Source organism: Amblyomma maculatum, chromosome 3, assembly GCF_055883805.1.
Source record: "Amblyomma maculatum isolate TAMU_Amacu chromosome 3, ASM5588380v1, whole genome shotgun sequence".
NCBI classification, from domain to species: domain Eukaryota; kingdom Metazoa; phylum Arthropoda; class Arachnida; order Ixodida; family Ixodidae; genus Amblyomma; species Amblyomma maculatum.
Genome location: NC_139346.1, coordinates 151,026,795 through 151,050,503, shown reverse-complemented (window position 1 = coordinate 151,050,503; position 23,709 = coordinate 151,026,795). Strand labels below are relative to the sequence as shown.

Genomic DNA, 23,709 nt, shown 5'->3' with positions numbered 1-23,709 from the left:
GCGGATTTTCGCAACCATTCTCGTTGAAAATCGCATTGTCAACAGAACGATTTCAGCCACCTGAATTGAATTAAAGCTGCAATGTGCCGGTATTCGCGATAGAGATGCGTGCTTGCTTATATACCATATATCAAGTCTCTTTAATGTAATGACATACTCTGCAGACTGACAGCTTACTCCCGAAACAGCGCGCGCGTTGCGAAAGCATACCTTTCTTGTTCATTGCTGCTGTGCTTCTCCGATGATAGTAGTTTCATGTAGACACCATCGTGAAAATTTTTGGTTGGTTTGGTAATTTCTAGGACGACGCCTGAAGCATATTAGTGTACCGCATGAATATACATCCCACATTTTCCCCGTATTTGTGTTTCGTGATAATTATTGCAAGCTATATGCTTTTCTTTTAAAAAACAAAATATGCAAACAAAATCTGTAAAGGTACGGGCACGGATTCGGTTTGTGCACTTGTAATATTTCCAAAGGCAGTGAGGCCTCAGTCTGTGTCGTAGGCAGCCGACGATGGCGAACTCGTATTGTTTATAGCGTGAAGTAGCGCCCGTCAATCGAAAGGTTGACGGCGACGATAGCAGTAAGTGTGCTCAGAGGCCAGCGGTTACGAATGTCCACCACGGCCGCGCTCGGGATAAAAACAGCAGTGACCTTTTCAGATAACATTCTTAAAGCAGCGGCAACAATGTCTAAGATCGTAGAAACTATTCCGCGTGGTAACAATGGCTCTAAGCAGTCTGATCGCGCCCACAATACAGCAAGAAAAGCGAGAAAAGGTCGGGCGCCGGACAAATAATATAGAAAACTGTATAAAACAAACGTTCGCCGCATTATGTTAGCACGTTAGGTTGTTGTTCTGTTTCAATTTGTCAACGCCTAAGGTGATATATGATCTAGATGTTTTGACAATTATGCTTTGTCCTGCCGAGCTTTAAAACGTCCACTCACCTGATCCATATGCCCCAATGCTAATGCACAGTAATGGGATATGCTTAGTATGTTTATTGCATCATCATCTGTACTAGTTCAATTCTAGCATCCTCAGTTTATAAATCAGGTGGCGTCAGAGAGAAGCCTTTCCCTGACCTCAACTTCAAAGCGTTATCGAGTGATGGTACGCAATCGGAATTTAATGGCAACATGATGAGAGCTCGATACCGCAAGATGTTTTTGTAGGTCCTCCTATTTACGTCGGCTGTCGTTACGCTTCCTGTGTCCATCATTCACGCCACGTACAAAGCAGCTGGACTTTAGAAGGCTTTCGCTCCAGCATTAAGATTCATTCACGCAGCACACCACAGACATCAGCATTGGACTTGCGACGTCCAAAATAACTTTTAATGTATTTCACGAGGTGAGTAAAAATTTTTACACATAATGAATCTTTATTTTTCAGCATACATATAGGCGGAGTGTCTGATCAAGTCATAGTTTGTCGTCACTAGCAAGACCTTCATATAACCATTCATCGCGTAGTCTCATTGATACATATCATGCGTTCTCGACGTAGAAGAAGGTGCCTCCAAACGGATTTCCCGCCTTCAATTTTCTGGTGAATTTAGCCAGGTTGAAATTGTTCCTTCTCCTTGGCGCAATCTGGCTTCTCCGAACGTTCTTGCGGCCTTGACAGTAGGCCAGAAACACGTATCGATGTGGTCCCGATCCCTTAGGAGGGGTCGGACCTTTATACCGCTTCACTGTTCTGCCTTCGTGCAGCCTCCTGGTGCTTTTGGCATCTACCACCATCCAGTGCAGCCAGCTGCGTGCTGAGGGGTCTCTGCGGCTGGGTGCATCCGGGTCGATCATCACCAGTGCGAACGGAGGTATGCAGTTTATGGCGCCCCTCAGTCTGACCATGGTGGGAGGCTTGGCAGTCTGCTCTGGCGTCAAAGTTCCGTTTATGACCACCCATGTATTGCCGTATCTCACATCCAGGTCGGCATGCACCGTGTCAGGCAGCGAGAGGTCCTTTACAAGTCCCGAAGTGGTCCACACGTCGTCCGTCTCCGGTTCTACCCGCCTTCTCCACTGGGACGATGACTTCATCGAAGCCCACGACGCGATAGCCTGCTCGGCCAGGCTTCCGCTCCACAGAGCCAAAGTAAGCACAGTTAAAGGCTGAAGAAACCGCATCTTCGTGTCTTCCGGCAAACGCCGTCCACCTGAGCTGCTCGGAAGAAACCTCTCACGCGGAAGCAGCGGACGCTCCTACTGCGGCGCCGGCAGCCGCCGTTGTTTAGTGTTTTTGCTCACTCTTCGCCACGCCCCCCGCAGTGGCTGAGGCAGGTGCTGCCGCCACAGCCGGAGTCCACAGTGTGTGAGCCATCTGCGTTTTTGTTCCCTCAGTTCTTTTCTTTTTTTCTTTTCTCGCACGCTCCTGTCAAGCTACAGCTGCGCCGACCGACAGCGGCAGCTCAGTTAGTGTCGTGGCCAGCGCGACCTCTTCGCAAAGCTACATGAATGTCGTTATAAAGAGAACTCGCTTATAAATTGTGCCCATTACCTACGGGGGAAATCTTTAGAGTTACACGCTTCCTCTTCATACGTGTGAGTTATAAAATGCGAACCGAATACCTTTGAGGCACAGCCTTATAGGCTTTAATGTCATTCCAAGAGCAGCTACAAGAGCGTATTCAATAAGGAACTGTTATGCACATTGCCTAGACGAAAAAGCAAACTAGTAGAAAAATTTTCGCTGCGTAATTTCCTCGATCTAACAAGCAGTGATTTCTGCACTTAACAAAAGCTGCCTACGGCAAGGTGTTTTAGCTTTCTCATGTTGGGACGTCAGTGATGGCGCTGCAGGGCACGAGTGTAAAAAAAAAAAAAAAAAAAATCTGTCTTGTGAATACTAACCGTGCGTAGCTTATGACGAAGAGTATAAACATAATCGTCCGCTGAGACCGAAACAAGTATTCTGCTCAACGAGAGCTTTTCCAACGGGTCTGATACGAATCATTAATTTGCGAACCTAACAATGCATCAGCACCACACGGCAATGCTACTTTACCTTTTGTGCAAGAAGGTTGAAAATGAAACGGTCCTGTTTTTTTGTGCATATATGTACTGAAAAAAGAAATGGAAGTACACTTAAACTCCGCCTTTAAAGCTGTGACGTGACAGGGTTAAAGGTTAACATCTGCCGGATCCCTTGGAGAATCGTCGCTCGCATTCATGCTCCTTGCGATTGGCCTAATTACTAATTTTTAGTTTGTGCCTCGATTAACTCACCACTGTCATTAATATAGTCGGAATCTACTATCGTATATGAAACGCCACTCGATGTAAGTATAAAGCCTCGCTTTAACCAAGATGTAAGAAGGTGCCTGCGTGGACTAATGTCACTCAGGATCCTATGACATTGGAAGACTGTATTCCGATCTAACCTTCCCATCTCAAAGGAGAATCCTCAGTTGGCAGTGACTACAAGCTCGGACATGTTATATGGTGTCGTCACATCCCACAACTCGACAACCAATCAGTATGTAACCATGTCCCCTACCGAATACAACCTGACAGAATCAAAGCCAACGGCGAATCGATGAATTTTCGATCATTAAAGAGAGAAGAGTGTGTGTGTGTGTGTGTGTGTGTGTGTGTGTGTGTGTGTGTGTGTGTGTGTGTGTGTGTGTGTGTGTGTGTGTGTGTGTGTGTGTGTGTGTGTGTGTGTGTGTGTGTGTGTGTGTGTGTGTGTGTGTGTGTGTGTGTGTGTGTGTGTGTGTGTGTGTGTGTGTGTGTGTGTGTGTGTGTGTGTGTGTGTGTGTGTGTGTGCGCGCGTGCGGGCGTGTGCGTGTGTGTGCGCGCGTGCGTGTGTGTGTGCGTGTGTGTGTGCGTGTGCGTGTGTGCTACAATGCTGCAGGCGTAAATCGGAATAACCATGCTTGGCAAAGTGACCTTTTGCTGCCGAACTTGTGCAGTGTCTTTGTTCCCCACTTCTTTTCTTACCCAATCATTCAGTGAAATCAGTTTGTGGTTCCTAATTAAAATGTCCGTTTTGTTGAGGTCCACACATTTTTTTTCTCGTTTTATTTCTTTTTGTCTAGCAAGAATAAATGTCCTCCAAAGTGCCGCAGAAGTGTCCTTTAGGTTTCGATATTGAAGTTATCACTTGGGATGCATGAATAAGAATGTAGCCAAAAGCCACTGACACAAAGGAAAGCATAGGGGACGTTTTTTTCTTTTTTTAATCGCTGTGAAGTGGTAATTAAACGTGAAGATACTTAAATAGAAAGTCGAAGCAAAACAACCACGTGCCGCCATTAGGATTCGAACCCACGACCTCTGAATTTCGCGTCCGATGTATTCGGAGGTCGTCGGCTCGGATGCCGCTGGCGGCGTTTGGCTGCTTTTCTTCTACTTTCTATTAAAGTATCTTCACGTTTAATTACCACTTCACAGCGATTAAAAAAAGAAAAAAACGTCCCCTATGCTTTCCTTTGTGTCAGTGGCTTTTGGCTACGTTGCTATTCATGTTACGCATACCATCACTGTCCCTGCGTTTGCTTGCCCCAAAGGATATATGGTTTATACAATTGAATATGTAGTAAGAACGTGCGACTACCAGTCATGTTGAATAAACCGGGTTGCGTTGGTATACTACCAAGGCGTGCGATCTATAAAATAGCTTCACGTGCCTGCCAGTTTGCAGTGAACATAACACGAAAAAATTAACAGTGCTTGAATCATCACTTGAGACTTTCCAGCAAAGAGATGGTCCGAAAGGTATGACATTAAATATATCAGCCTAGAGCCTACAAACATATTTATGGTCTTCAGCGTCGTTGGGAATGCATTCCTAAGAATGAAAAAAAAAAAAGAAGTCTGTTATCATGTTATGTTTTAAAATCAAACTCATGGATTGCCCTTTGTTTTGTTTTCGATTGTGTAAGCAGTATAAGCAAAAAAGTTGAACGGAAGACTCAACGCCACCTTAGAAAGTCGAGTTATCATCATAATCATCATCATCATCATCATCATCATCATCATCCCAGCAGCAGCAGTAACTTTACCTTACTGCATAGCTCCTCTGCGATTGGTTCGACCCGCGTTCGTAATATATTATTTATGTATTTGTTTTGTCTTAACAAAGTGTGGCATGCCGCTTTTCTTTTTGTTGTTGCTGTTGTAGTAATGTGCTCGACACTACTCAGATGGCCCCTAGCGAGTTTCATAGATAGCGATTAGGAGGCACTAAAAATAAACTAGCATTCCAACGTACGGAAATTTAGTATCTAAAATTGAACATCTAATTTAGTTTCTAGCTTAGATCTGAGCATCCCAGAATGTTCAGGTGAGGTATACTTAAAAGGCATTCTACCGTACACCCAAAATGGAACATAAATACCATGCCATGTTTCATGTCGTCCTGCTGCCTAAGACAGCCCGGGAAGTATTTTACAACATGACGTAGGTGAAGTATGGATGTATGCGAGGCCACTAAGAGCCACCTGGCGTGTTCAAAGGGGCCATGTTGCTGTTATCAAACTTCTGACGTGTCAGTGCGCTTGTAAATCAGTGCGAGTAACAGCCATATAAATTTATGAGAACACGCCTCTGAAGACGCCAAGGAGCTTCTTGGTTTTGCTGAAAAAAAGACAAAATCAAAGGGAAGAAAGAAGAGGCGATAAATTTTTAATGAAGAAGCAGAATCGTATTGTTTTTGTGAGAGCTGTCTTGAGTAAGAAATATGATGAAGTGCTGTCCTATCACGGCCGTGAAAGCGGCACGAAATAAAAAGTGGCAGCGCAAGATTGGTATCGGCAGAAAAGACGATCGCTTGTGTACAGAGTTCAATCTTCTCCCGAAGATATTGGAGAACCTTCGGAACTGATGCTTCGGTAGCAGTTTCTTTTCTGTTCTTTTTTTTTCTGCGGAGCTTCAATGAACGTCTTAACCACAGGCCCAAACTTTGGGCTTTGTCAGCTGTGAATTCAATAATTATGTGGCTGAAAGGTACGGGAAACAGATTTAAACGTATGGCTAGTGGGTGTTATAGGTTCGCGCTCGCGTCGAAACTCTGTAGAACAAGAATGCTTACTTACAATTTGAGGCTATTTCGTTCTATTCCTAATTGTATGTCACTGAAAGAACGAAAACTTCGTTAAAAATTACTCCCCGAATGTTAAGCTTTCAAATTTATGAAGAATTGCGATAGAATATGAATGGTCCTCTCCCCCTCTCCCTTGGTCATCCATTTAAAGAAAGCAACGCTGAAAACAAACTTTAATTGTCTTTTGGAAAAAGCCAATCCAGAATTATATAGTTTAAGACGAAAGAAAACTTAGAGCACTTTCTGGGTTCTGCTCATCAGCACTGATAAGTAGATTTTTTTTTTTCGGAGTTCTTATAAGGTCTTAGATACACCCCCCCCCCCCCCCTCCCCCTTCAGCCACTCTTAGGTCCCCACCAGAACACAAATGCGATATTCTTATATGCAATCAGGCGTCCTTCAATATCAACAGCACGAGCATACTAGATCGAAGAGGCCATCGATCTCCCAGCCAGTAGTGGGTGCATTTGCAATGGGCGTGGTTCAGCCTGGCGGGTTAAACGATCAGGTGGTGGCGGCGTGATGCGGTACGTGGGTTACGTCTTCTGTAGGGGTAGTTTTCCCCTGTGCAAGACCTAACAAGACAAGACATGTAAAAAACGAAGCGTCAGGCATCATGAGTTGACACGCACTGATTGTACTTGTCTGTATAGGCAGCGTTTTGCGTGCATACCTCGTAAATTCGCGTATTTTTTGATGAACAAACAGGCTCTCCGCTTGTTGTATTGTCCTTCCGAACGAATCGCACTACAATAATGAGCGAATTTGGGCTCAAGGACCCGGATGGCATGCGATCACTGGCAGTCCTGTGAGAACGTTCTGTTCGTCAGTTATAAGTGCAGCGGATTATATTCAACAAGCCAGGCTCTGTCACGAGACGGCTCCTGAAGAGATGCCAGCAGCATGATCGCTCAGATATGTATGTACACAACACCACTGCGAAAAGGAACTATATAATATATCGCTTTCGAGCAGTGTTGCGTCCCAATCGAAAAGCGGTTTTGATGGCATCATTCAGTCGCGTGGCAGTGCGCACACCTGTGACAAAACAATGGTGAGCATCTGTAGTACATTCACAAAGAAGATGGGCTCGAAGTCCCGCTTCTTCTTGTGCACGTGCGACATGAACGCTCCGTGTCTGCTACCTTGCACGTATGCTGCCGAGCGGCCTACACCGCAAGCTTGTGCAGTGCGTTCGGCGAGTTATCAATGTGCAACAGGATACTAGGTCCACAGGAGTATGTATATACAGTCTATTTTTGTTATATTATTTGCTATATAGCGACGCGAGCTCGTTAACTTTTGTATTTTGTCAAGTAATGCACAAAGCTCCCCTGTTCGTTCTTACTATTGTGTATCTCTTGCCATTCTCTCCCTTTTCTTCCCGCCGGCCGCGGCTCGGGTGCTTAAGGATTTAGACAGCAATTGCTGTGGGCGAAAACATTTTCCCCTTCCTTTTTGGGTTATTTTTAATAAACCACTACCACCATCGCCATCGTTCAGGAGCGCTCTTCAAGTATGGCGCGCTCTGGAAAAATATTATTCGGTTGTGTTATTTTTTCAAACCGCTGGTCCTGCCAATGCGCATCGTATTCGTTGTTCTGTATTGCACTCACTGCGAGTGTTATAAGTATACAAAAGGTGTGTGCTCGAAAATTAGTTTATTGAAGCACTGCCTCACGCCCAACTTATTGTGGTATTGTTGCTAGCGAATATAGAATTAGGCGACTAGGCAGAAATATATTTTCTCACGCCCACTCGCCTTCTTAAACCGCTGGTAAGGAAATTACTTCCCGCAGTAACATCTTATCTTTGACAGGCCGATCGTAATTTAAAAGACTCAATCTAAAAACGTCTCTACTTCATAGAGGATTCCCCCAGCTAAGCACGGCGGTCGTGCGCACCCTGCTGACTTCGGTCATCTACACTTTACGGCGCTTGATTGGTATAGTCGCTTTTGGGAAGGGTATTTTGGAAAAAAAAAAAAAGATTACCCGGTATCAATCGAGATGCGCAATAACCACATTTATGTGTAGTAGTGTCTATATATTTCGAATGTTTAGTGGGATTTTAAGGCTTCCTGATTACGAATCGCGCTTTTTGAAGAGTTAAAAAACTCACTGAAGTCCACGTTTGTCGTGCACTTGCGATCATTGTGGCAGGTACATGCCGTATTGGTACTGTATTGGGGAATGCCGTGTACTTGTGCTCGATTTAAATATGACTAATGCAGAATATCAGGCAAAAACTGCAACGTTGCCGGAAAGCTACATGATGCTCCACAAAACAAGGATGGGCAGAAAAGGAAGCTTTTGCCATCCGTGCCGTTTTTCCTTGAGCGCGCCCATCTCTGACGTGCATTCTTCACGTCGTGTTGTTTCCGAACAGGAAGAAGTGCATGTATCGGAAGTGGAACGTGCCAATAAAAAACGCTGATGAAGTTTTTAGAGCTATGCACAATGAACGCATCTGTAGAAGGTTATAAGAATACGCACGTGTATATACTGTGCTCCTTATATGCGTCTTCGACAATTCGGATTTTCTATAACCTTCCCTCCCGATGTGTGCTATATGTGGAAGTAGTTATTCGAGCATTTTTCGTCTTATTTCTCTTCCACCTGGTTTTCTACGCGCAAAAAATATATATGTCAATCTATGCACACCTGCGCTTTTGTGACAAGGCATTGAAACCCACCGTGACTTTGCAATGTCGACCAGCAGCTGCCGCATAAACTGGCCCTTCTTATTCCAAGAGCCGTAGATAAAAGAGCACGTCTAGGTCATCAAGCTAAATTCGACAGTGCGCTGCTCTCTTCTAAAAGGCCCAAGATAAGTGCGGCCATCACAACACTTACTGGTTTTTCCTATTGTCGCCCTCTTCTTCCTGCATTTTTCCTAAGGCTTGCATTAAACACTTGAATGTCATGTGAAAAAGCACACATATACGCGCAGATTTCTTGAAAGTGCATGATACAATCCATGGAATGCAGTTTTGTTTTTATAGCCTGCATTTGTTGTCAAAATGTGCAAAATTCTCTCGGTAATTACTCAGAGATTTTGATATCATACGTAGGTAATGACGGAGGACTCATGCTGGGAGACAAGCTTCATGAAAACTGAGGTTGCCATCACACCTCCTCATCGATTGCTATCAGTTTCACACGCTTTGTAGCGTGCAAATGCGCTCATCACGACACATTCCATCCCTTCATCCTACCTCCATCAATGAATTTCTTGCTCCCTACCCTCAACCCTGCACCCCCACTCACCAGTTGCTAGTCTAGTATGTTTCCAAAGTGCAATGCGATACCCGTTGTAGACATCTGGAATAGGGGCTCAACTATCAATAAAATTTATTCCCTCTCTCTCGCACTACTGACGTAGCACAACCAAAAGGAGGAAAATGTCGCTGACGCACAAAACGTACAGCAAGGTATGCATCCAGACAGCACGTGTCATCGGCCTGATATTGGAAATTCATTGGCGTTCTCTGGTACCGCGGTGGGACGGAGTTGACAATGCACTAAAAAGAACATCGGGGCCAAATCATAACACGCTCAGCAATGGCACGGCATTATTCGCATTACCTCAACATTGGCAAGCCGGTCAACGTTGACCAGGAGCATTCAGTGATTTGCCGACATGCTAGGTTTCCGCATAAGCTAGGCAATATTTCCCAGCCATTTACGATGACATGCGAGTATCGGGCAGTACGGTGACCGTGGAGGACGATTGTCAGTTGGTGGTACAGATCGGACGCCTCCTTAAGCGAATCTGCAACAAGCATCATGGCATGCGAGAGTCCAACCTCCTGCTCCTCGTTCAAGCTTTCATCTGCTCCCGTATCCCCTACTCTGGACCCTACTTACGTCTCACTCGTGCCGAGAGCGAACGGCTATAGGCGTCACTTCGAAAAGCGTACAAGGCGGCCCTAGGTCTTCCTATGTCCACATCTACCCATAAGCTCATGGCTCTCGGAATCTCCAATACCGTGAGCGAACTGATCGAAGCAACCCTCACCGCCCAGTATGAGCGGCTCTCATTCACACTTGCTGGCCGAGCGGTACTGCAGCAAGTTGGGATCTCCCCGCCGAGAGCGGCCCGAAGTTATGCTGAACTTACACCGGAATATCGCCTAAATCTCCGCATCCCTCCCATTCCCAAACGAATGCACTCGGAACACCACGCCGAGAGACAGGCCGACCGGGCTCGTCAATTCGAGAAACGCTTCAGCGGTACGGACGCCTCTTACCATCCATCGAGGCCAGAGATGGTGGCGGTAGCTCTCGCCCCTCACCGTAGCTGGTACACAGTCTGCGGCATTCGCAATGCAGAAACAGTCACTGCAGCTGAGGAGGCTGTCATTGCGCTAGCGCTAGCCGATCCTAATACCAAAGTCGTCATCAGTGATTCTCAACCGTCTATCCTCAACTACGATGCTGGCCGTATCTCTTGCCAGGCCTTACACATTCTACGTTCTACAGCACCCTCTTCCACATCTCACTTACTTCTTTGGGCTCCAGCCCACGAGCCGATCAGCGGAAACGCCCAGGCGCACACTGTCAATCGAGATCTCAGCTGCCGAGCCGAGAGTATGATCAGCCACCCTGCTTCCGCTGACACTAATATCTCACGCGCTTCTCTACTCACCACTTACACGGACATACCCAGCACTACCGACTCCAAAGATGCACATATCCTCCCGCACACCACGATCTAACAAGACGCGAGGCCATCCAATGGCGCAGACTACAAAATGGCAGCTTCCCCCACCCCCTCTTACACAGCAGGATCTTTCTGGAACAGATAGTCCCCATGTGTAAACATTGCTCAACTCCGGCCACTCTCATACACATGGCGTGGACTTGTACACGCTACAACACAGACAACTCAAACACCCCAGAGACGTGGGAGTCTCTCCTGCGTACTTCCGAGCCTGCACAGTGGTGGAAATGAGATGGCGACGGAATACCTTCCCCCGTAACAATATAAGTATAGCCCAGGAGGCCAGGAGATATGGTAGACGGTGGGAGTGCCGCCACTATCCCAGAGGGAAGAAGGGGGTAAAGATCTGGGTCTAAACTTGAGTCTAAAAGATTTCTTCGGACTGGTCATCTGGCTAAAGGAAGTATATATGATTGGCAGCTTGCAGCCTGTGCTGGCAATGTTTCGAGATTGTCCATGTGCTTAGCAGCGAAATAATTTTTGATATATTATTTTTATAAACGGTAACTCACAGCTGTGACATTTTCCCTTCCGAACCGAAAAGTGTAGTATCCAACTGCAGCGCCAAGGCAGTGTTGCCCAGGGCAACTACAACAGAAGATTCAGGACATTGGGGATGTTTATCGCGTAAAATTGCTGCGGAGTAACTATTCTTAAAAAATCCAGGAGTCAATGACGAAAATTGTGGGAATATCTTTGATCACTCTACGCGTGCAACTATTTTGGACTGCTCCGATATTTTTACTTCATGAGGTGGAATAGATAGTGAATACTTGCTACGTTTGTTTTACGGTTGTTATTTTTTTAGCAATGAAGCATAAAGTAACATTTAAAATGGCAAACTGATTTGTTCATTCAATTACAGGAAATCCTAATATTAATAATATTCCCGTTAAGGTTCTTGCTGAGTATGAATGCGATTCGCCTTGAGCTAAAGCTCTCGGCTAATGACATAAGCATCTGCTTCACATTTCTGAGGCCTGTCCAAGCACATCAGCATTCACAGAAGTCAGAACGTCCCTGTAATCATTCTAGTACTATTAAGGAATAATAACGCGAAGTCATTATAGGCTTTGTTCTATAGAAAATTTGGAGTCGGCGCGGTAGCCGTAGGTTGTATGAGCGAAAGATCATTAGCATGCCTCTTGCATGTGCTAGTTTGGCAGGGCAGATGGTATGGCATTTATTGGAGGTCAGGTTATGTGACGTCAGAGAATACATGACACAGCCTAGTTGAAAGGAGGTGCCAGCGCGGGCTTTGAGATGGGAAAGTAATATATAGCAATCAAATATTCGAAACCCATACCAACCGACAGGCCCGCACCGTCAAGGGAACGAAAACATGTTCTTATAACATGACTGAAGTGAGTTTCGTATCGATTTCGAGTGGCCTTTGGGACACCGCAGTGCCGTTCGAATCATTCATGCTAAGTATGTGTGAGGAAACAACTGCTATTTAAATTATTTGTCATTAAGAGAGCATCAAACAGCATCTACGCGAAATAGGATCCGCTATCAGCTGCGGACAAAAGCCATCAAAGCTGTTGGATCGTGCCCTTAAAAGAGGAGCTTAAGTATACCTCACCTTTTAAAAGGAAGCGGTAAGCCTCCCTCCGAATTGCCTTGTCCCCACGAGTACAAACAATGTTCTGCAGGTGTGCCTGCGGTACACCTGCCCTTTCACCACTCAAAGTGAACCATAAGCATGGATCGTTGTTGACGCTCTGGAGGAGGTGGAGAAGGAGGAAACAGTTTATTGAGTGCAAACAATAAAGTGCGGTGAAAACGAACGCTTGCTCCGCTAAAGGCTAAAGTCGGCTCGTTAATTGTCAATCTCATTTTAAGCCAACTTATCCTGGAAGCAGGGTAGTGTATGCGAACGTGGAAGATGTAATGGCCGCCTTACATGAATACATAATGGATTTTGTATCTGCTCTGATCTCTGTGCATTTGGAGGAGCGAGCTGTGTCAACCAACCTATCGTTGCAGAGCATTAATCGGTAAGGGGAGTGTTAGTTTGAACTTGGCGAAGTTCCCGTGCTTTCGGTGCTTCGTTCTAGAAAACGTGGAGCTTATGGTCATGCAATCAGTTTGTGAGCTTGAGAATAGCCTCTCTTGGCACTCTTTGAATTCAGCCATACCTTGCCCTTGCCTAGCCATATCCCTAGGCTCTGTTAGCACTTACTTAGCCTCAACGTAACGCTTGCGTGGCTTTGTTTCTGTCTTCAAAAGCGCTGAGAACTATTACAGAATATACTTTATTGCTACATGAATACAGCATCCAGCCTGCATTCGCCTTGGTGGCTTAGAGGTTATGCATCTGAAATGCCAGGCACAGGGTAAGTCGGTTTACGTAAAATAGCCCCAAGTGGTCGATAATAATCAGGAGCCGTTCATATGGCCTTTCTCATAGCCGACGTAGTTCTGATGTGTTAAACCCTTAAAACCGAACAACCTCTCGCATTGGGTTCTTTCTTATTTCAGTCCCCAAGGAAGACGCGAAACAAGCCGTACTTTGGACAGAGCGTGGGAAAAAAGAGTGCGAGGGTATCACTCAGCTTCCTTCAAAGAAGCATTTACAACAAAGGAGCGTCGCTGGAACTGTTGCTGATGATAACTGTTACGATGATGGTTGATTCCGGCTCATAATGAACTTCGGCGGAATAATATGCACTAATAATAATACGCCCTAAATGTCCACGCGTTATTCCCCGTTCGCCAGAGCTTATTTCCACTGAGCGCAGATAAACTAATTTTCAGGGCCACTTTACGTTAACCTCCTGCTCATGGTGAAGTGGCGACTTGACACAGACCTCAAAAAAAAGGCCATCACTTGATGATGATGTCCTGAGACAAAATGGCACATACCCACGGCGGGGGATTGGCCAGGGTGCATTGTAGTTTGTAAATAATTACGTTCAAGGACTGCAGTATTCAGATAAATATGGATCTTTAACTAGAATTTGGAAAAAATAAAAAGGAAAAGAAAAGTTGAAATCGTACCTATAGCATAAGAATCTACCTGTTGAAATTATGTAATTATGTAATTTAAGGCATATCCCTTGACGCTTGCTTGCTTATTCACGGAGAAGCGGCGCGCGCCAGCTGAAGAAGCAATCCCGAACAACCGCCGCGCTCCTATTTCTTTAGAACGCAGCAACGTACCAGTCGTCGCCTCATGGAACCTGCCAGTGCGGTGCCTGCAACTGAAGCCTCCGCTACAGACCTCGGTGATGAGCGTATGGACAACGTGGCGAATGTGCACGATGCGATCGGCCACGGCGTCTTCCAGTGGTACGTGCTACTGTTCGGAATGTTCGCCTCACTGATGCTGCTGTGCCACACGCTGTCTTACCGCTTGGTCGCCCGTCCCGTGGACCACTGGTGCCAGCCTCCCGCCGTATTGGCCGACCTGTCCGCAGGTGACTGGAAGAACGCGGCCATACCTCTGCTCGCCGACGGCTCGTTCAGCCAGTGCACCGTCTACGACCCTCCGATCCCGGTGAGCACCAGTATGTGTTAGCCACTGGATTTAAGTGCACTGCTAGAATCGTTAAGCCTAAACGATATGAATTGCGCCTTCAACATTTTAATAACACTGTTTTACAGACGTGCTACTAGCGAGGACAGTAACATTTGACGTCCGTGTCAACGACATGCATAATTGTGCCGCATGTGCAGTATGGCATGATGGCGCCGTATGAGCACAAAATAAACTTTATGCAGTCTTGAATTATTTGAGTCCTCCACTATAGAGCTCTCTTTTTGAAACGATAGCTTCATTATGCGAGATAAAGCTAAGGTTACTGTATCCTTCCGGTGACCTTTAATCTGCTTCGAGGTCAAGTTGGAACTTAAGCCACATCCACTTTGTGTATAGCTGTGTTCCCACCAAAGTTCAAGGTCCAAGGTCGACTGACGTGGCAAGTAGCTTAACACGAAAGCAGCTGCGTGTAGAGACACATGATCGCTGACGTTAATCTCGAATATATACATAGAGACGCGCCGCGCACCTCAGCCGAAGCTATCGCTTCACACTATAGGTTTAACCGAAACTAAACCACAGCCAATTTTTCTTCCCTCACGGCCTTGTTAATCGTTCTCTTTCAAGTGCAGTCACGATCTTCACCGAAAGCAAGAGAGCTATAGCGCTTTATTTTCCTCTTGAGATTTCCTCTTCTTTACCTGAAGATGCGGATTCGATCCCGGTCGGAAAGGGGGAGGGGGGGGGCAGTTCTTCGATAAAGAAAAAACTCCAAGTCACGCGTGCGATGTGCGCTGTCATCGCATGCCTCAAAATTATTCCGGAGTGCCTCACTATGACACTTTTATTTCCCTTTATTCTTTCTCTTCTATTCTTCATCTCTCACTGTACCTTTCATTTCTTCGAAACGGTTGCCCTCAAGAGAGGTACTTGAGCCGCTTTCCCCTAAGAGCATGCCCAACAACACTCTTAAACCTATCGGGTTAAAATACTCACTACCACTAAAAGCAGCGAGGCTGAGGCCTCTTCCAAGTGGTCTCCGTTTCGACCAGAGCTGTACCTATATACCCCGATTACTTTGTGCACGCAGATTTATACACTATAATCCCCATTTAAAATATTTCTCATATCTGTCCTGTCTACATCGCTCAATCAGCAACATTCTTTTTGCATAAGGCGATAAAGCGACCTAGACAAAAGTTGCGAAGGTTTAAGGAGATCGACCTCTGAAATTTTAGAGCGCAGCTCTTTTGCGCCCGTGTCTGCGTTTCGCGTCGTCATTGGCGTCGGCATCGGTGGCGTTGTCCCTGTAACCATCTCCGCAGTTGGGGAAGCGCGCGCTCATTCCCCCACACCCCTCCCGCTTCCTCCGTGGCGGCAACCACACGTGTTACTGGATTGCTGCGTGCTCCCCCCCCCCTCCCCTCTTCCTGCGTGGCGGCGAGGGTGCTCTCCGGTTGCCGAAACGCCGGCACGCTATCAGAGGATCACGGTGCGTGCATCCCAAGCCGAAACGCAGAGTGACATTCTCTTCACTCGCTAGCAGCGTCAGCGGCCTCAGTCAGTCGCTGCTATCTGCTCGTCGCACAACGCTCCTATGGGCCCACGCGCTGCCTCCCGGAGCCTCTCGATAACTTAATTTTCATTTCTCCGACCACGAAGCTTCTTTCATGATAGCCAAGAAGTGTTCGTGGAGTGTTTCTTGAAGGAATACGTGTGAAAAATTTAAAAAAAAGTTGTCTGTAATTGTACATACGTGTCTTGCTCGAAATCTTTGCCTCAGTCTATCGAAAAGGTGAAACAGCTGATGAGCTGCGCTCAAATTTCGCATTAGGAAGTAACTTAATCGTCGGCAGTTTTTATTCGATCTTGAAAGGAATTTTTATTAGGACGGAAGGAAACTGTAATCTGACAAATGTCAGTGGAAGACCCCACAGAGGGAAGGGAAGAAGGTAAGGCGAAAGAAGTAAGAGGGGAAAAGACACCTAGTGGATGGCTCGGAAATAATCCTCACCAATGGGCATTTCTCACGTGCACTTAGTAAAACATCATATAGCACATGGGCGTCCAAAATACAGCGCAACGCTAAAAGAAAGACAAAGAGAGGAGACATATTATACAGCGTTTTGTGGAGTGTGCCCTTCCTTGGTCCTTGTTCCTTCATCGCGCTGTGTGTATGAAAGCTTGATGTATCAACATGTCGGGCAGCTTGTTTTAAGCACGCGGGCGTCTTTTGCTTTTCACCTACGTCGAAAGGCAGTCACGCGATCGGGATTTAAGATTGCATCTTCGGGCTAAGCAGCCGAGTGTGCTAACCACCAAGTCACTACAGTGAACCCTTCTAACTCCCATCGCCAGCTCTGCGGTGCTTGTACCGAACGAAAGAGAAATGTGAGAGTGGTGAGCACCCTTGGTTACCTTGCTGAGTGGAATGACCATCGAGACACTACAGTGAACCCTTCTAACCTCATCACTTTGCGGTGCTTGTACCGAACGAAAGAGAAATGTGAGAGTGGTGAGCTCCTTTGGGGACCTTGCCGAATGTGATAACCACTGAGTCACCACAGTGAACTCAGAATTCTAACTTTCATCGCCAGCTCTGCGTTGCTTGTACCGAACGACAGAGAAATGTGAGAGTGATGAGCACCCTTGGTTACCTTGCTGAGTGGACCATCGAGTCACTATAGGTAATCCTTCTACTTCCATCTCCAGCTCTGCAGTGCTTGTACCGAACGGAAAGTAAATGTGAGAGGGGTGAGCTCCCTTGGCTACCTCGCTGCAGGCGTGTAGCTCGCATAACGTTCTCGTGGTTACTTTCTAATTCAGTACAGCTTCCGTGCATCTTAGCTGCGTTCTTTGGGAGAGCCACGCAGCAAGGCATGACTGAATAATTGTCCGTATACCCAACAGTTTACAATTCTTATATTCTTGGTTTGGTTTGTGGTATTTAACGTCCCAAAGCGACTCAGGCTATGAGAAACGCCAGAGCGGAGGACTCCGGAAATTTCGACCATCTGTGGTTCTTTAACGTGCACTGACATCGCACAGTACACGGGCACCTTGCTTTCTGCCTCCAATGGAAAGCGGCCGCCGAGGCCGGGATTCGATCCCGCATCCCTCGAAACAGTAGTCGAGTGCCGTAACCACTACACCACCCATATGCATAGTTATTGCACATATAACTGTGTTGTCGTACCTTGATTACTCTAAACGAAACGCGGGCCATTCAGTAGACCTACTGAAGCAGGTGAACCATTTTGTGACTGAGGTCCCTGCTTAAATGGCACACAATGTGTCCAGGAGTTGCGGTTGGAGTTAACTGGGACGCGAGATGGATGACGTAGAAAACTGAGAACAAGGGGCGCGAGACGTTTTATTTTGAGAGAAGAGAAGTAACGTGGTAACAACACGGTTACTGAAGACCACCTATCTGTGACGCTGAGATCAATTAATACTACATGTAAAAGGAAAGGTGCATTACAATTAGGTTCGTGCAATTTTGTCTACTTCGATGATGCCAAGTATAGCCTATTCGGTTGTCGAGGGTAGCAGCCCCCGTTTCTTTTTTTTTTTTTGCCCCTCTGTACTGCACGGGATACGTATCATGAAGCGAGACTCTCTTCGATTCATTCGTTTGCATTCCTATACAATTCGCGGGTACTCAAGTTATGTTATCGGTAAGGATGTGCAGGTGATAAAGCTCATTCGTCATCTTCGGTACTTAAGGCGCGACTGAAGAGTGGTAAAAGAAAATTACGGCCGATTTGCATAGTGAATCAAATGCGAAGTAGGTGCGTAGCACTGCTTAACCGCTGTACTTCAGCACGTCAAGCACGGTGAACCTGCGCCGCAGTGCCTGACGGCCCGGCTTCATCCATTGCGACGCGAATCCTCAGCTTTCCTTACTCCATCTTCAGAAACGAACGAAAACAGGCACAGTGCACCTCTTTACAATGCACTGCTATGCGGCCGAAAGGTCTGGGATGGGATCAGAGGGGGAGAGAAAGAGACAGGAAAACGTGCTTGAAGGCGAGCGCCAGTTAAGGCGCGGAGGTAAGCACAAGAAGCTTCACGACGCGGCGAGTGGCTCGGAGCCGAGGTTTATATAGGGAGCACCGCGCGCGTGGACGTCTGCTGTCCGTGGAGGCTGAGGAGTGACTGATGCAAGGGGGGAGATGCCGAAGTTGAGGACGCGCGAGCGACACACGACTGCTCCCTTCGGAGTAACACGCGCTATGTGAAACGCTGCCCAGTGACGGCCGCCACGTCTGCAACTGAGACGCTCCTCTCTCGCGTACTGTCTTACTCTCTCACTGGGTGCATCTATGCGGCCGCTCCGCCCCCTCAGTGTGATGCGGACGTCGCCACTTTCCCTTCCTCCTCTTCAAGTTCTCGGTGATACGAATGGGCAGAGAGAGAGAGTGAGTTTTGCTGCAGCTATGTGGCCGCTCCGCCTCCTCAATGCTGAGCCGCCCTACGCGCGCATCACCACCTTCTCTTTCGGCTTCGGACAGACATCGGCGAAATCCGTGATTGCGGCTAGTAGCGCTACGCGCTAAAAGAAAACGGAATGGTTCGTTGAAATATTCGCTGCAACATGCTGTCTCCAACTGAAATTCAAAAATTTATGCAGCAGTTCTTATCCATTGCTAAATACAGTTTATGAAGGTAGTAATGCTGAATGCGCGTTCGAGTTTTTTTAAAAATCACTGCAATCTCAACTACTATATTTAAGAAGCGTTCCATAGCCTCTGTTGAAAAGTGTTTGCTTTACTCGTAGGCGCCTTGCCTACTTTCACGCTCTCTCCGAAACATATTTCTCGGCAACTTCACATTTTCTCAGTCTGGTTTGCGCCACTTCGTGCAGGATATAGCGAACTCTGACCGACACGAGGTCCCATGCGACGCCTGGCAGTACGACACGGTCAGTCGAGGCGACAACATTATCAGCGAGTGGGACCTGGTGTGTCGCCGCACGTGGATGGTCCCCTTGTCGTTGTCCGTCTACATGTGCGGCGCTATGCTCGGTGTGCCCATGTCTGGCATCGCGGCTGACCGCTGGGGCCGGAAGCCCGTCGTGAACGCCGCGGTCGCCGCGCTCCTTCTGGCGGGTCTCGGCTGCGTTGCAGCCACCTCGTACGGCCTATTCGTGACGTCACGCTTCATCGTGTCTGGTGCCATCAGCAGCGTCACCAATATCGTGTTCATCCTGCTGTACGAGGTGACTGGCGCGAAGCGACGGATTCTTTTCGCGGTTGTCTACACGGGATTCGGACCTGCGTTCCTTCCGATCGTGTTCAGGCTTATCAGTATGTACAGGCTGAACCGGAAGGCAACGTACATGATGCTCATGGTACCGACGTCGCTGCTGGCTTCCGGACATTACCTGATCGAGGAGTCGCCCATCTGGCTTCTCGCTAAGTGGAAGACGCGGGCTGCCGAAGAGGTGGTTCTGTTGGCCGCCGCGGCCAACGGCGTACCCGCGCAGAGGGCGCAACGAGCGTTCTGCCTGGTATGCGAGCGGCTCAAGAAAGAAGATCAGACACGCGAAAGCACGGTCGTATTGTCACCCAGCACATTTGCGCGAAAGGCCTTTCTGCGTTTCGACTCGATGACCATCATGCTATGCTGGTTTACCGCCTTCTTCGTCTTCTACGGCATAAACTTCAGCCGCAAGAAAACAGAAAGCCTTACCGAGGAACAGTCTTTCCTAGCGCTGCAGACAATCTTCCTCGGGGCCGCTTACTGGAGCATGCGACGCTGGGGACAGCGGGACACGCTCTGCGTGCTGCTCTGTCTTGTGTGCGCGCTATCGGTGGCGCGCGGTATCGTTCGCCCGCAAATGGCTGGAATGGACGTAATCGGCGTGGTGCGCCGGGCGCTGGCCACCTTGGTTATTTGTTCTTGCCACACGTACACGGCCGAAGTGTTCTCCACGCAGGTGCGCAGCATGGGTATATGCGTGTCGTACGCCATCGGCCGCGTCGGTGCGTTCAGCGCCTCGTTCATGATGGAGTCAAGCGGCTCGACCTGGGACTCGATTCTAGCTGGGTTAGCCTTTACCGCGTGGTGCTGCCTCCTGCTGACGCCCGACGTCTGCAAAATTTCGTTCTCCAGGTATGCGCCGGCACAAGTGACACCTGAAGAACCCAGCTGCCGTCCAGCAGCAGAAACCCCGGCAGAGAAGCCACCTAAAGTGCGCAAGGAGACGTCAGTCGTCTCTTTTAACGTTGCTGACGTCAAGGCTATCTCCAAATAGTCATCGTGCCATTCCTCTTCTTGCAGCTGACGCTAGCATACCTCTAGCGTTTTGCAAACGCCGTGAGTGCTTCTTTTATAGGCAACCTTTTGTTCCATCACTTTAACAAACCCCGCTTATAGACATCTTTTTAACTAATAGTATTTATGACATTCTTTTTTTTTTATCTGGGAGTATTTTTTAATATTTATGATTTATGGTTTCGAACTGTCTGAGTGCTAGATCGGTCGAGTACATTTTTCTTTCTGCACTTCATAGTTTTCGTATTTCTTCCGAATATATTTTATGAGCTATGTCTCTATCGAAACCGGGCGAGCTATTTCTCGTAGGCTCGATAAGTACACGATAGACTCGATAAGTAACCACCACTCTACTGAACTACGCCGCTGAAACAACAATTATGCAAGCGTGTTCTTATTTAACGGATGAAGGAAGAAACGGTGTCGGTTTAGCTCAGTGCATAGATTAGTCCTCGGCGCTTTTGGTCATTAAACTCAGTGAAACTTTTTCTAGGGAACAACGAAAACTGCATAATAAGTGCGTTAGCGCCATGGACACTTCGAGCGCGCATTTCAGCGGGAATGCATAGTTTTGTGTTTTGCTGTTTAGGTTTCATTTCACATAAGCAGCCACTGTCACAAACTTTCCTTCAATTTTGAGCGACTTTAGCGAAGTATTCTGAGCCCCCTGTTTTTGACTATCGTATAAAGTGAATCCTCATGAAAATTCCTCCTTTTCATCAATGCGTTCTTCTAACACAATGACGCACAAATCTAGTGGCTCAACTTTTTCTATCGGTGCTTATATACTAATTGAAATCGTTTTCTTCTGTGTAGTTTACCATTAACACCCTTGTTGTCTTATGTTAATGGCAGCATATCACATTCGCAAAAGACGAGATGAATGCGTTAGTCAGCCATCGTTAGTGATAGTTGCTAAAGAAATCGCTTTTCTTGACAACACTTGAAGTGATTATGTTTTTAAAGATTTTAAAGATGTTATTTTAAAAATTTATTATTTTTTTGTGTTTTGGTTTTGTTGCGATTCTCCAGATATCATTTTTTGGGGGGTCCTATGAAGTGGCGTTCTGAAATATAAGAGTCAGCACTCGTCTGTGTGCTTCCTGTTCCTTTGTCCTTCGCCGCTTTGCGCTCTTTTTTCCATCCTGAATGAATTACGACCAGCTCGCCCAACTCATGCACCCTCAAATTTACTCGTTTCCTACGCTAGCTGCACCCACTTGAACCCTGCGAACTTCTTAACCCCATCCGCCCACCTAACTTTCTGCCGCCCCCTGCTGCGCTTTCCTTCCCTTGAAATCCAATTTGTTACCCTAAGCGACCATCGGTTGTCCTCTCTACGCACTCCATACCCATTTGTTCTTCTTGATTTCCACTAGAATGTCATTAACTCGAGTTGAGATCTGTACTGTACATGGTATCTGCGTTTGGCCTGCATACCGGAAATGGCCTGCTCGGCATTAGCTCCATACTGGACTACTCCATCCGGTTTAAAATTCATACTGGACATGGTATCTCCGGCATAAACTCCATACTGAACCGGTCTGTCCGGTTCGTGCGTTGTATACCTGTTCGTCATCATCATCATCATCATCATCAGCCTGATTATACCCACTGCAAGGCAAAGGCCTCTCCCATATTTCTCCACTTAACCCGGTTCTGTGCTAGCTGCATCCACTTGACCCCTGCGAACTTCTTAATCTCATCCGCCCACCTAACTTTCTGCCGCCCCCTGCTACGTTTTCCTTCCCTTGGAATCCAGTTTGTTACCCTCAGCGACCATCGGTTATCCTCTCTTCGCACTACATGTCCTGCCCATGTCCATTTCTTCTTCTTAATTTCTACTAGAATGTCGGTAACTTGAGTTATTTCTCCGACCCACTCTGTTCGTCATAAACCTGTTTAAACATTATACAGAACGGGTCACATCGTTGTGCGGCTTATGCCGGGCCGTAGTGGTCCGGTGAAATCCGGTTTGGTGCAATACAGCATTTTTCAAAAGGGGTTTGCATGTGTACGATTTGCCATTTCCCCCGCGTCCATTGAACCGATCACTCTAATTCCTTGTTCATAATTGCTCACACACAAGCGCGGTCGGATGCGTCGAAGCAGATGGATGCCAAAGAGTATCGATGTAGCGCTGGAGCAAACGATGAAAAGTTGCCGCATTTGTCAAAGTGCCGAATCTGCGGCCTAACCAACCAGCAGCTCTGGCTCCATAGAAAGTGTGCAAACACCCTTAAAAAAAGGTTCATCTTAATTTCGTCGAAAAGGAAGGAAAAATTATCATTTTAGCAGTTGATGCTTATAGCAAGCGGTTGTAAGTGAAGGTGTGTCCAACGACAATGGCTGTTAGGACCGTTGAAGGAGTTAGATCGATGTTTGCTGCACATTGTCTACCTCCGGAAGTCGTAATTGATAACGGGCAGCAATTTCATCCCACAGAGTTTGAAAGCTTCCTGAAAGCGAATGGTATAAAGCACACATGCACCGCTCCGTACCACCCGCAGTCGAACGGATTGGAAGAAGCGGACTATATAGAATTGCTAAAGGGCAGAGAAAATGGAACTACAAGAACCTTGTAGTAAAGAATAGACTTTCTTTTTTTCGTTTTTGGACACTGAACACCTTCCCCGGAAAGACCATGGTTGAATTTATTCCTAAGAAGAAAATTTCTAACCAGATTTTCCTTGTTGAGACCAAAATTGACAAGTTCAATGATAGAGGCTGCAGATGAGCGTAGAGCGAAACAGCGATCTTTTTTTACTGGTGGCCGGGTGCTAGTGCGTTGCGTGCGCGGTAATCCGGCACCCAGGAAACTGGCGCCCTGGAAAAGTCATGCGTGTAAAGCCCACCACTACGTACTTGGTTGTTGTTGGAACCGAAGTACGTTTAGTGCACGCATATCATTTGCGACATTGTGTTCTTGACGATGAAAGACTAACAGAGAAATGTTCATACCATACGCATGCGAGGTCACCTCTCTGCCGCTGCCTTCGGTGCAGTCAGCGCTTCAGGTTGGATCAAGCCCTCCAGACCACTTGGCATCCAATAATGAGCCAATTCTGCTGAGAAGGAGAAACAGCGTTGTGGCTATTACAGTTTCTGAACTAGAGAGGGGGGGGGGGGTGTTGCGTCTGTATTTGGAATGCGACATGGCCGT

At 47.0% G+C, this 23,709-nt stretch overlaps 2 protein-coding genes across 2 annotated transcripts; one reads left to right on the top strand and one right to left on the bottom strand.

Annotated features, from left to right (window-relative positions):
- Positions 1 to 1,368: 1,368 nt before the first annotated feature.
- LOC146196464 (protein D3-like) lies at positions 1,369 to 2,307 on the bottom strand. Its single transcript, XM_084596363.1, has one exon. The coding sequence runs from the start codon at positions 2,140 to 2,142 to the stop codon at positions 1,501 to 1,503; it is 642 nt and encodes a 213-aa protein (XP_084452489.1). The 5' UTR covers positions 2,143 to 2,307; the 3' UTR covers positions 1,369 to 1,500.
- Positions 2,308 to 13,961: 11,654 nt separating this feature from the next.
- On the top strand, positions 13,962 to 20,526 carry LOC146196463 (solute carrier family 22 member 7-like). The gene is made up of 2 exons (XM_084597021.1): positions 13,962 to 14,285; positions 19,135 to 20,526. Exons 1-2 carry the CDS (start codon positions 13,962 to 13,964, stop codon positions 20,524 to 20,526), a joined length of 1,716 nt encoding a protein of 571 aa, XP_084453147.1.
- Positions 20,527 to 23,709: the final 3,183 nt, after the last annotated feature.